The sequence below is a fragment of the Labrus mixtus genome, chromosome 15 (genome assembly GCF_963584025.1).
Source record: "Labrus mixtus chromosome 15, fLabMix1.1, whole genome shotgun sequence".
In the NCBI taxonomy this organism is placed as follows: Eukaryota; Metazoa; Chordata; class Actinopteri; order Labriformes; family Labridae; genus Labrus; species Labrus mixtus.
Window position 1 is genome coordinate 1,167,274 of NC_083626.1, and position 14,357 is coordinate 1,181,630.

A 14,357-nucleotide genomic window follows, 5' to 3' on the forward strand; every position below is an offset into this window, starting at 1 on the left:
TGGCCGAAATGAGTTTCCTCCGGAGGGTGGCTGGGCTCAGCCTTAGAGATAGGGTGAGGAGCTCAGACTTTCGGGGGGAGCTCGGAGAAGAGTAGCTGCTCCTTTGCATCGAAAGGAATCAGTTGAGGTGGTTCAGGCATCTGATTAGGACACCTCCCTTTGGAGGTTTTCCAGGATGCCCAACTGGGAGTAGGGGTAGATCAAGAGTTTGCTGGAGGGATTATGTATTTCGGCATGGTAACGCCTTGGAATCCCTCAGGAGGAGCTGGAAAACGTTGCTGGGTAGAAGGAAGTCCGGTTTGACTTAGTGCGCTTGCTGCCACCGGACCCAACTTTGGATAGGGATGGATGGATGGATATTTCTATATTTCTGTCTGGCCCCAACAAGCGAAAAAAGGTTGTCTGTAGGGATCATTGTTTGTGTGCGGAATACAGTTAATGTACCTAAGCTATCTTACAACCAGTTGATAAGTTACTAACTTAACTTGTGTATGTAGTGTGTCCATGTGTAGTTATATAAATATATATGAAGCAAACACACACGCTATTAATGCTGTGTGTTTGTATGTGTGTGGGTGACAGTTAAAGTTAGCAACTGGTAGCAGTCCAGCTAGCAAATATGAAATTTGATTAGCCTTTATTAACAAATATAAAATGCGTAAGTGGATGGGAATATTAAGGAAATGGCAACAAACAGTATAATGACCAAATATACCATTTTGATACTTATTTTTGCCTCAGGATTACAAGAGGATGATGACCGGGGAGTAACAACAATTTTCTTAAAATGCAACATTTTTAAAGGGACAGTAACCACAACAGAAGACCCCCACAAAAAGAGGTAGACATGTTTAATACATTCCTTCCATATTTTGTGTCTTTGATTGACAGTTTTCAGTGAAGAACCATCTTAGTTTAAAATTCAAAAGATACGTTTACACCCTGTTAGATGGTAGCCATCTTGGATTTCTGGGTCAAAATGATGTCATAACATGAAACTGATGTCAGCAGCAGAACCATCCGGCTCACTTTGATCCTGTTTGGATCACCCTGATCCATGAACACATTTAAGGATTATCAAATCCAGATTATCAGAGCTTTTATTTTGTCACTTTTTTATTGGTGAGATCAGCACAATACAGACATTACAGAAGGGGGTCCATTATTCACAACCCCACCCCCCATTACCACGCCCATCAACCATGAACCAGACCAGCTTGACAGAGTGATCAGAGTCAGCTGATCTTCAGTCAGCAGTATTTATCAGACCGACACACCACTCAGAGACACTGAAGAACCAAGAGACCAGAACATAAACCCAGGATAGAGAGGTTCAGTGAATGTGGTGTTGAAGGTGTGGAGGTGGATCAGTGTGTCAGAGGAGACTCTGTAGAAGGACAGAGAGCCAGCAGGACAGTCCACATACACTGCTACTCTGTTAGAGACAGAGGAGGAGGAGGAGGAGATCTTTGTTTTTCTTTTATTGTGACAGACAGAGTAACCTCCATCAGAGCAGATCAGACTCCAGGAGTGGTCATTACATCCAAACACACATTCATTACTGTCTCCTCTCCTTATGATTCCTTTGTAACTCACTGATATATCAACCTCTCCTCTCCACTCGACCTCCCAGTAACAGCGACCACTCAGACCAGTCCTACACAGCAGCTGAGGACACCAGTATTCAAATCTGTCTGGATGATCAGGATATGACTGATGCTCCTCTACACGTGTCACCTTCCTGTTGTTGTCAGACAGTTTGAGGGTTTTGTTCACTGTGTTTGTGTCCAGTTCCAGCTCACAGGCGTCTGATGGAGAGAACGAGACACAACACAGCTGCAGGTTATCATCTGTTCATTCATCAACAACTTTACTGACAGTTACTGAGAGTCAATCTAATTTACAGTTCATATTCAGCACTGAATGGTGTTTGACAGCACTGAAATGTAATAATCCACTTCTAATCAAGTTCAAATGGAGTTACCATGGCAGCCAGGATGTGTGGAGATAAGATGAATGGTGTAAGGACACACTCTCTAGCTTCTCACTGGGGTTGGTGACTGAATCACCAAAGTGCAGAGTCAGGTGTGTTTGTGGCTGATTGGCCTTGATTAAAGCCAGGTGTGGGAAGCTTATTTATACTCCTGGAATTCAGTGCTCTGTGCTGACTCATTATCTTACCTTCAGTGGTAGTGAGAGGTTCTCCCTGTGTTGTCTCTTGTTGTCTGTGTGTTCATAAACACAAACAAATAACTTTCTGTGTATTTGTGTCTATTGCTAAAATAACTTGGGGTGCTGGGTAGTTGATATACCCCAGCCTTTAGTGTTGAGTTTTAAGGCCTCCCTGGCAGCCTTTACTTTTGTGAATTGTTTCTGGGTCTCCCGGACAATTTAGTTTCGAGTCAGCTGCTTGGCAGCAGTGGTTTATTTTCGGTGCATTAGTTAGAAGGGTGTTTTGGCTCTATACTATTTCATTGTTCCCTACTGGAGAAAGCTGGAACAGCAGGTATATGAAGCTACAGCTGTAGGAACTCTGCAGGGCTAAAATATAACAGAAACACAAAAACTCAAAGGCTACATGTTTTCAAATGAATGCATCACTGCATGAAAATGTTCCTGATGAACATAAAAAGAGAACACATAACTAAATCATAATTTCAAAGTGTTGCAGAAAACCTTCAAATTGTGCATGAATATTGATCAAATCAAGGGAAAGACATTTCTGGTGCTAAAAATGTTTTGGGTGGGAGACCTCCAGACCTCCTACAAAGATGTTTTTCAAAATAAACATAGACATAGACTAAACTTGTCAGCACAGTTTTTGTGCATTTAAAAACATTATACAGAGAAATAAGTTTGGTTGAGCTGGTCAGTAACTTGCAAATTAGTCTTAAGATCAGTATGAAAAAATGGTGATAAAATCGTGATTTTACCCCAAAAAAATTGTGATAACATATTTTTTCAATATCGCCCACCTTTACTTGCCACACAGTGGAACAACTTGTCAACATCAGGTCCATGGTGAAAAGGGACTGGGCAGCCGGAAAGGAATATTTGGCTAAAGTGAACAACCAGAAACCCCCGGAACAAAACTAATACGAAAAAGAACAACCAGAGGCTCAGAGATGGTCAAGACATCACTTCCCCTCACCCCTCAAGTCACATGGCCATAGCCAAGGTAGAACCCCCACACCTTCTAGTGGTGCCCATAGAAACTTGTGGCTATACTGGTGAGGAAACTGGTAGCACCTACACTCTAATACAGAGCAGCCTGCGGCAGCAGTTTGCCAGCCCAGGAGAAAAAATGGATGTAGTTAATGCCCAGCCCTTTGTCTTAGCCGATGGAAAGCCCATGTAGCTCAGGGATTGGGAATGCTATCTTGTTTGGCATGCCTCTGTCTGGTCGGTGGAGACTTACATCATGGATGACAGCCACTTGTCTTTTCCACTGATCCTTGGATTCAACTTCAACATTGATGATATCATTGTATATTCCCCAAGCCGACAGCAACATCTAAAAGATCTGGATTCTGTTTTTAGCAAATTACATCAAGTTAACCTCACCTTGAACCTAAAAAAATGCCACTTCTTCAAGCCTCAGCTGAGGTTTCTGGGACATGCGATCTCAAGGGAAGGAGTGGAGATCAATCCAGACTAAACAGCAGCAGTGACAGGCTACCCAGTTCCCACCTATATTCCATTACTGAAGATATTTCTAGGACTGGTAGGCTGGTACCACAAGTTTACACCCCACTTTGCTGAATTGGCAGCCCCGCTTAACCGCCTTTAGCGTAAAGGAGAAAACTTGGAATGGACTGCAGAATGCCAGCTGGCCATGGAAAAACTTAAGCCGCCCTGGAGAATCCACCCATACTTTCATAACCGAACCTGTCTTTACATTTCCAAGTCCACAATGATGCTAGTGCTGTGGGCTTGGGGTCAGTGTTGAGCCAGTCAACTCCAGAAGGAGATAAAGTAATTGCTTGTGCATACAGAGGTCTCAGAGGTGCAGAGTACAATTACTTCACCTCTGAGACCGCGTGTCTGGCCTAGGTGCGGGTGGTGGAGAAATGGGACCACTATTTGGAAGGGGTTCCATTTGAAGTGTACACTGATCATGCAGCCTTGACCTGGGCTTTCAACACTCCCAAGACAACCTCAAGGTTAATGTGGTGGACCCTGAGGCTTCAGCAATTCCAATTTCGGGTCTGTTACCGCAAGGATTGCATGAACTCAGTGCCGAATGCCCTCTCCAGAGCTGCACAACCTCCAGGTAAGGTGCTGATGATGGAATGCGTGGCTACAAAAGCTGCCACTGACCTCCCTGTTACCCTGGCTGAAATTGCTCTGGCCCAAGATCTTGATGACTGTGTGCAAGATTTAAAAAATAACATTCCAGGTCCTCAGCAGGTTGACAGGATCAGATGGGAGGTCCAACAGGATATCCTATACAGAACTATTCCAACAAAGGATGATGGAAAAAAATATCAACTGGTGTTGCCGAAATCTCGTCAGTGATTTCCTTCGGTATTTCCATGAGAGTAATTATAGTATTGGACCTCATGGGGCCATTCCCAAGGAGCAAAAAGAGCTATGCCGACTTACTGTTGCTCGTAGACACCAAATGGGTGGAAATATTCCCTTTGAAAGAAAGCAAGACCCCAAAAGTCTGCCAGATCTTGAAGGATGAGATTTGCAACAGGTGGGGGGTGCCCAAGTACATTGTCTCTGATCGAGGGCCACAATTCACCAGTCAGTTACTCTCTGACCTCTTTCAGAAATGGGGAGTGATTCAAAAACTAACAACTAGCTACCATCCTCAAACCAATCTTACTGAAAGGGTTAATAGAACTCTAAAGACCATGATGGCTTCATATCAAGATGGCGGCGCGCACAGACGCTGGAGCCCGGAGCTCTCCGACAGCAAGCAGCAATTTTCCCAAAAATAGGACCTACACACGAACTGAAATGATAAATCTTAGACATGCTTCAACTACTAATACTCCTGAAGGATTTGGCTCATTCCCTGCGGAGATAACTCGCTCTGCCGATTGCAAAGCTGGAACGAGGATCGGTCGAACAGAGAGGAAACAACGGAGGCGATCCGAGAGGAGGCAGAAGCAAGGCAGACGAGCCGGCATCCGGGCTAGGCTGAGAGCAGCTCCGCACAGAGCTGCACTACCGAGCCTCTTTCTTGCTAACACCGTCAACTAAGTCGACGAGATTAAACTACGGATTTCTAACCGCTGCTTGAACAGCTGTGCAATGATCATAACAGAGAGCTGGCTCCATGAAAACATGCCGGACTCAGCACTGGAGCTAGCTGGCCACACCATCTATCGGGCAGTCCGCAAATCAGACTCCGGTAAGGCAAGAGGGGGAGGTGTGTGTGTGTGTGTGTACATTAATAACAGCTGGTGCACCAATACCACCATAACCCAGAGACACTGCTGCCCAGATCTGGAGTTTTTAATGCTCAGATGCAGACCCTTTCATCTGCCAAGAGAATTCACCGCAGTGTTCATCGCAGCAGTATATGTTCACCCCTGGGCTAACACCAAAATAGCCATGAGCATACTGCATGACAACATCATCAGACAGCAAAACAAACACCCAGATGGCATCTTTATTGTGGCAGGAGAATTCAATCACTCCAATCTTAAGTCTGTACTGCCGAGATTTTACAAGACTGTGGACATTAAAACAAAGAACAGCAAGACACTTGACCAGGCATTCACAAATATCCCTGGTGCATAAAAGGCACACTCATCCCCCCATCTTGGACAATCTGACCACCTATCCCTGTTCCTGACACCAGCAAAACCCAAAATAAAGACAGTACAGGTCTGGAGTGAGGAGGCTTCATCAGCACTCCAGGACTGTTTTGAGGACACCATGTGGGAGGAAACAGACATCAAGATCCACACCTCATCAGTATTGTCTTATATTAACTTTTTCCATGGACAATGTCACCACGACAAAGCAGCTCAAGGTATTCCCTAACCAAAAACCCTGGATCAACAACAACAACGTGCGAGTGCTGCTCAAAGCCAGGGATGCAGCATTCAGATCAAGGGACATGGAAGCATACAGCAGAGCAAGAGCAGATCTGATCAGGGGCATCAAAACTGCTAAACTACAATACAAGCAACAGATTGAGGCCTACTTCAAAGACAACAATCCCCGCTCCATGTGGAAAGGCATCAGGAACATCACTGATTACAAACAAAGTCACAAAGCCACAATCCCCACCGACACCTCTCTCCCAGACTAGCTCAACTCATTCTTTGCTCGCTTTGAAGACATTTCTAAAAAAAAAAAAAACATCCATCCCCATCACACCCTCAGAGAACGACCAGCCACTCATCCTGCAGACCCATCAGGTGAAGAGGGCCCTCCTCAGCATAGACTGCAGCAAAGCAGCAGGGCCAGATGGCGTCCCTGGACGAGCACTGAAGGCTTGGGCAGACCAGCTTGCTGCAGTCTTCACACAAATCTTCAACAGGTCACTACAACAAGCCACAGTCCCCACCTGCCTTAAAACAGCAACAATCATCCCAGTGCCCAAAACATCGGCAATCAAGCCTGAATGAATACCGGCCGGTTGCCCTGACTCCGGAAATTCATGGAGACACTGGTACTGTCCCACATCAAATCCTGCATTCCCGCTGGTTTTGATCAACACCAATTCGCCTACAAGACCAACAGATCCACAGACGACGCCATCTCACTCGCACTGCACACTGCCCTCACCCACCTGGAACAGCCCAACACCTTCGTCAGAATGTTGTTTGTTGACTTCAGCTCTGCATTCAACTCCATCCAGCCTAGCAAACTGGTCAGCAAACTGCACACACTGCAGCTAGGAACCCCCCTCTGTCTGTGGATCCAGGACTTTCTAACTAACAGACCTCAGCATGTCAGGCTGGGAGACAGTATCTCCTCCACCATTATCCTCAACACCGGTCTACCCTAAGGTTGCGTCCTCAGTCAAATCCAGACACCACCATTGTAGGTGGTGCACATCAATACAAAGAAAACCAAGGAAATAATTATCGACTACAGAAAAAAACAAAAAAAACTCCACAACAGTCTGCACACAAACCAGGAAGAGGTGGAACGTGTTGCCAGCTTTCAGTTCCTGGGAGTGCACATATCAGAGGACCTGAGCTGGAGCCTGAACACCTCACACATAATAAAGACAGCAACACCTCTTTTTCCTGAGGACCCTGAGACGTAACAGACTTCCTCGCGATCTGCTCAACCCATAAACACCCCCCCCCCCATTATGTGCAATAATTACCTAACTGCTGCTAACTGTTCAATGGTACTTGTGCAATAACTTTTTAATTCACTTTTATAATTGTTTATTTATTTACTAAGGCACTGCACTTTAACTGTCTATTTATTTATTCATTCATTGCACTAAATATGTTTATTTACTCATCCAGTCACAGCACAATAACAACTGTATATACTCTTTCACTGCACCATAACTTCATTTATCTGCACTATAGCTCTCTATATATCTTTGTTTACCTAATCAGTCCCTGCACAATAATAACTGTATATATTCTTTCAGTCACCAAAACTGTCTATTTATTTAGTATTATTACTATTCATGAACAGCAATTGCTCTGGCCACTTTTCACAAACATATTTGTCTTTCATATAACCACAAATATATTTTTATATAGGTGAACTGTTTTTATAAACCCTGCTGTATAGGATTGCTGCTAACGAAGTTTCGTTGTGTCCTGTATACAATGATAATAAAGATTCTATCTATCTATCTATCTCAAATACAACCACCGAGACTAGGATAAGTGGCTGCCCAAATTAAGATTTGCCATTAACAGTGCAAAGCACGAGTCCAAAGGACACACACCCTCAGAACTAATGATGGGAAGAATACTTTAAAGACCTCTGGAAAGGTTAACTCAAGCACCCAACCCAGCTCAACAAGGAAAGACAAGACACTATTAATGTGGTGAATGTCAAACCCTTCTTTGGGGCTTCACCCCTGATGCTGCTTTCTTTTCTTTTCAATGGAATTGCACAGGTTATAGGTCACACTAAAGGTAGAAACGATAGATTTTTGAGTAACAAAAACTGCATGTTGTCCATTTTGTATTTTAGATTTCAACTCACTTGAGTTTCCACCCTCGTTTTTATCATCACTCTGTGTTACTTCCAGCCCTCATCCAACATGTGCTGCTGTGTTCTGATGAATAGAAATTAAAACACACTCACACTCCCTCAGACCAGGATCCAGTCTGTGCAGTCCGCCATGGTCCAACCTGGAGGAAGAAACCAGATCAGAATCTACTTCATACATCTCCATTTAAATCCACCATCAGACAAGAAGCAGAGTTCATCATTCAGAAACAGTGAGACAGCGTCTGTGCGTCTGTGTGTACCTCAGTGTCTCCAGTCTGCAGTGTGGATCCCCCAGTCCAGCAGACAGCAGCTTCTCTCCTCTTTCTCCTGGATGATTGTAGCTCAGGTCCAGCTCTCTCAGGTGGGAGGAGCTTAGAGCTGAGGCCAGAGATGCACAACCTTCTCCTGTGATCAGACATTTTGACAGACTACACACACACACACACACGTTTGTCTCCACATCCTCATGAAGGACTTTCCTACTTTGTTTGCTTTCGTAATGTGTCGTTCGTGACCGATTCGTTTAAAAAGACCGAATCTTATGGGTGAACGAACTGAACTGGATCACTTGTGTAGTGGAAAAATACTATCTGTCTGTCGTTTTCATATGAACTTAAAAGATTTAGATGTCCGTGCGTCATTTAGCAATTAAAAACTGTTTCTCTGTATGGCCTTGGTCTGTATCTCCAACAGGAACTCTCCTCATTATCTGAGTACAGCATGATCCTAAATCAGTGGCCTCCGGACAAAGGAGTTTCTGTTGGTGTTCCTCTGTACCAGGTACCTTTATGGAAAGAAGGTTGCATAGATAAATCATCAGGCAAACTAGCAGAAGGCGTAGTCACTAGGGCAAGCTGAAACCAATGACGATGTATTACTCGTGTATATATAATATACCTACACACTCATGTATATGTAAAATACCTACACCCTGTGAAAATATAAATATGCTGTGCAACCGGGACTGCACCGGGAATCTTTGATGCACTTGTGACTGATGTTGCTTTTGTAGCTGATTACCCCTTTTGCAAAAGAACTCTTTACTATATGCAATCAAATATAGTAAAAAAAATTTTATAACTCATCGGATTTTATTCTATTAAGGAAAATGGCTATGCCCATATAAGGGTTGTGGTAGATTTGATTGATAGCTCTGCGCGTTGCATCTATCTGTCAGTTCAGGAGCAGGTCAGGAGGCTATGTGGCAGCTTGATCCGCCTGATTTCTCGTCTTTTTTACTTTGTTTGGAGAGTTTGTTTAACACATATCTGACAACATACATGGCTTGCTGTGCGGCTAACAGACCATCCAAGAAGTTGATGCTTCAGTTTTTTTCGGTAAGTGATATAGTAGTGTTATATTTACTGCATACTCATGTGTCGGTATTTATATTTACGGACCTAGCTTGTTTAGCATTAGCTTGTAAACCAGTCGGCTAACTGTACTCAGTGTAGCCCATTATTTACGGTCAATGGTTTAGCCGATCAAGACTCCCATTCATGCCAAAGAAGCTAATGTTAACATAGCTAGCCAGCACTATTAAACTGGAGAAAAAGTCCTTCTGAATTGTTAGAAATGTTTGTTGTTAAGATGTTGAAAATAATGAGTTTGTGTGATGTTAGAAGCTAAAGGTTCACCGCAGTGGTTAACCGCAGACTGTAAATACGGTTATCTGACATTATGATGAATGTTATACTCCACGTAAATGTCGACATTAAAAAACAAACTTTGTGTCGTAATTATCCGTCAGTACATAAACGTAACTCAACTGAACCTAATATGCTGTAGGTTATAGAGGATGACATTAAAGTGACATGGTTGACTTAGTGTCTTAAGATTTGTGCAAACTGTTACCAAATTTAAAAAAAAAATTCACATTGTATGAGTTCAGAGAAAATTTAATATGGCTATTAATATAGTTCTTAATCGTTACAGATACTCTTAAACAGAATATAGCAGTAGAAATATAAAATAAAAATGAGATATAAAGCAATTAGTGCAAGAAATAGTTTGAAGAATACAGCCATGTACCGAACTCATGTTAATAGTAAATGAGCTACTGTATGTTCTGTACTAAAGCACAGAGAGTTGGGACCTGTTAATGATTTAAATAATTCAGTTAGTATTTGTTTCATGTTAAGATGAAGTACTATCCACAATAAATTGCTTAATTTTTCCTCACACAAAATCCGAGGCAATTTGATGTGGAATATCATTGTGCAAGTGAGTGAGAGCTGAAAATAGCATGATTACAATAAGGTTTATCTTATTAACTTTGAATAGATGTTGATTACCTGAATACTGTACCTTTGTTGTCTGGGTAGTACGCTGTTGAATTCATAAATGTGCTCTTACACACAGATGAATACAGAAAATGCACAAAAAAACTGATTTAATGAATAACTGCTATTTTCTCTCTTTCTTTGCCATCCTGAAGACCCGCACTAAAAGTCCATATTCTCCTGGATCCATGTCACATGCTCAAGCTTCTTCAGAATGACATATCAACAGTCAAAGTTCTGGTGAGAGAAGATGGCCAGCAGATAAGACGGCAGTATATCAACGAGCTCCACAGGCTTCAGGAGGAGGAGGGTTTGCACCTTGGAAGACTGTATTCATGCTTCAGCTGCTCAAATAAAAATAGATCTCCTCCTAACAACTTGCAATCAAACCATTTTCTTCCCATTTTAAAACCCTTTGTCCAGTGTAGATGGGAGTAGTTGATATTATGTGATATTGATCTGGGAAGACTACATTTCTAAATCATTTTTAACTGTGTTTTTATTCACAAGTTACTGATCTTATTTACTCTTGATGTATCTTGATTTAAGAATGGGGCTGTGTTTAAGGGCACATTTTGCAATGACTCTGTTCCATCCCATTTTAAGAAATTAACTGAATTAGTATTTGGTAAAAAAAAATGTCAAAAGAATAAAAAGTAGACTTCCTTCCCTTAGCTATTGAGTTGAGCATTAATGCACATTTTAGTCTTGTCATTTCAAATCTGAAATGTATACTCATAAGTAGACACAAAGGAGTGCATTTATATAGAAATATTTATTTAATCTGAAAAACCACATTCAAAAAGTCTCTTTTTTACAGCAGAGATTAACATGTTTACAGCTTGGTACAAAAAAACCCAAATAGGTCTGATTAGCTCATGTCTCGAACAACACACACTGTAGGGGGTCGTTTGATTTGATGAAGGATAAGAGTTATAAACAATAAGGCGTGTAGCTGACCAGCTTGACAGGCGGGCGCGGTGTAACGGTTTGTCAGGACGTTTAAAACCCGCCTCAGCTCCAGCTCTCAGCCTGTGGGTGACATCACTCAGGCCATCCGGGGCAGACCTCCCTCGCAGCGAGCTGTTGAAGAGAAGCAACCGAAGTCCACCCCAGAAGAACCAACAAATGCAGATGTTGTTGAGGCCCAGGTTTCTTCCTCTGTCTCTGCAGCTCTCTGGGCACCTCGATGGACCAGTCACCAATAATCCACACTGTGTCTATAGGAGAAATAGAAAGGTGTTTAATTAATGCCACAGACAAGACAAAATGTACAGTTCACTACATGTGACAGCTCAGGGTGTTTTTTTGTTATTAGCCACATCTGCAGGAATAATATTGAACAAGGTAGCTGCAACTCATAATAATAGATGCCAGTCTTAAACACTATTTTTTCTAATACTTAAAGTTTTTGTGTGAAGCTGACACTGGCCACAGACTCCATGACTTCACGGGGTCCTATAGAAAACAAATGTCTTATAATAAATACAAAATAATTATTTTTCAATTGTCATGTTCACCGTCATCGCTGTTGACATCAGTAAATATAAGTCCAAGCCATTCCTCTTTTTGTCAGAACAGTAACATGAACTGTATGCATTGTAATATTGATTTCTTCTGGATGTCTCAAATATTTATTTACAGTCTATGGTCTAACAGTAGTTTTATCAACAACAAAAAGAAAAAAGATGCCAAAGCTCTCGTCTTTTATCGTTTAAAACAGACTTTTTATCCTTAAACATGTTCTTACACCCAAGTAATGATTTGTAACACAATGTGATCATTTAAATGTAAAGATTTGCCTCAAAATGTTTCTTACATGTTATGATAAAACTTTGCTAATGTATTGCTCTGCTAACCCTGACAAAGTCAAACTGCTCTGACAAATAACTAATAACCATAATTGTAGTTTTAAAACTTTAATTAAATATTTGGGTTGAATATAATTTGTTTTAACTGTGTTGTAGAAAAGTTAAATGTTAACTTACTGTTTATAGAATTTTCTCAGAACGAGCAGGAAAGCAGTAGGGGATGATAGCAGCCTAGCCGTGAGCTATGCTGTGAAGTGGACTGCTAATGTCGAGCTGAGTGGGCGGAGTTAAGTCCCGCCGGTCCTGCCTTACTGCTGTTGCTAGGTTGATCCGAAGTTAGGTTGAGACTGCAAACCCAATATGGATGCGGTTGTCGATTGGATTCATTTGCTGTAACAGACGGGTCAGGGTTTGTCCAGTAATATTTACAGTCTATGGTGGTAACATGCAGTAACTAAACCTTTAAACCACTCATTAACAGCACGACCATAAACCACGTTACTTGGTGGCTGACTGTTCAGATTGTATGACATTGCTCCGTCTTCTATATCTCATGGTGCTAAAAAATTGTTGCATATGCTCGGACAATTTCCGTGTTTACGTTAGTGAGACCACAAGCTCACGACTGGAGGTGACTTACAGGCAGACAAAACGGAAAATATTGATCTTCATGTTATGTAAAGCCTAATCCTGGGCCGATTTAATACTCCTGCTGATTTTAAAGCACAGACTGGACTTGGTTTTATTCATTTGAATGTGCACAGTTTAACCTCTAAACTTGATATGATGCGTATTTGGGCGCATTCAACTGATGCAGATGTTATTGTTTTATCTGAATCATGGTTGAGTAAATCGGTTATGGACAAAGACATTGGTATTGAGGGTTATAATGTTTTTAGGACTGATCGACCTAATGGGGGAGGAGGGATTGCTATTTATGTAAAAAATAAGTTTCATGTTAAAGTCCTACTGTCCAAATCACTGAGTAAACAATTTGAATTCCTGGCTCTTGAGATTTCAAAAAGGCTTCACATTACTGTTGCAGGCTGCTATAGAACACCTTCAGCAGTCAGTGATGCACTTCCCTCTTTAATGAAGTTCACATCAAAAGTAAATACTAATAAAATTGTTCTTAATGGTGATTTTAATTGCAACTGGATGACTTCAGTGTCCGATGATTTTAAGGCACAATTTGATGCATTGAATCTTTTTAAGATTGTTAATAAACCAACTCGACCCAATCTGAAATGTCCTGTTAAATCATCTTTGGTTGATCTAATTTTAACTAATGTTCCTCACAAGTACTCTCCTGTGTCCATCTTTGCAAACAATATCAGTGACATCTGTGCTATTGCCACAGTGAGAAACACCAAGATCCCCAAATCCAAACCACAGATCATTATTTAAAGAAATATGAAGCGTTTTGTGGAACAGCGATTTTTTCATGTCCTCTTTGACTGGGAGAAAATGAATCTTATTGTTGATGTTGAGAGTGCATGGAAGTATTTTTATAATGGTTTTGTAGGTATTGTTGATAAACATGCTCCTTTCAAAAAATTCAGGGTAAAAGGTTGTGATACTGCATGGTTTACTCCTGACCTATCTGTGTTACTGAATGAGCACAATGCAGCTTGGGCTAAAGCGCAGGGTTCTGGCCTGGACTTCGATTGGTTGATTTTTAGACAACTGCGGAATGCTTGTATGAGTGTGTTTTGTGTTTGTTTCTCTCTCTCCCTCTCCTGTTGCTCTGCAGGTTGGTGCTCTCCCTACAGCTGGTGATTGAGCTCACCTGATGTTGCTTTGAAATCAAGGGACTCAGCAATAAAAGCAGGAGAGAGGAGGAAGCAGTGGGTCAAACCGTGATTGGGAGGAAGCGAGTGCTTAACTTACTTCTTCAGTGGAAGAAGGGTGTAGCCATAGTTAATAGTTTCTTTTGTTAAATAGGATTTTGTGTTGGTGTTTAATTTTATCAGTGTTTGGCTTCTATTTAGTTATTCTTGACAGAAGCTTATTTTCAGTTAAATTGTGTATCCAGTTAAAGTTGTTAAAAAAAGTATTTGTTCGTTTTTCTAAATACCCGTCTTTTTTCTTCATTCCCAATTTT

The 14,357-nt window shown here is 41.7% G+C and overlaps 1 protein-coding gene across 3 annotated transcripts in view; it reads right to left on the bottom strand.

The window, feature by feature from the left end:
• Positions 1-620: 620 nt before the first annotated feature.
• LOC132990298 (NACHT, LRR and PYD domains-containing protein 12-like) overlaps positions 621-14,357 on the bottom strand; it is a 36,246-nt gene continuing 22,509 nt past the window's right edge. For all 3 annotated transcript variants that reach the window (XM_061058468.1, XM_061058470.1, XM_061058469.1), the window contains 3 exons: positions 8,421-8,588; positions 8,254-8,300; positions 621-1,808 (listed from right to left, as the gene is read on the bottom strand). In XM_061058468.1, coding sequence (XP_060914451.1) covers positions 1,264-1,808; positions 8,254-8,300; positions 8,421-8,588 — 760 coding nt within the window. In that variant the 3' untranslated portion in view covers positions 621-1,263. The remainder of the gene's footprint in view (positions 1,809-8,253; positions 8,301-8,420; positions 8,589-14,357) is intronic.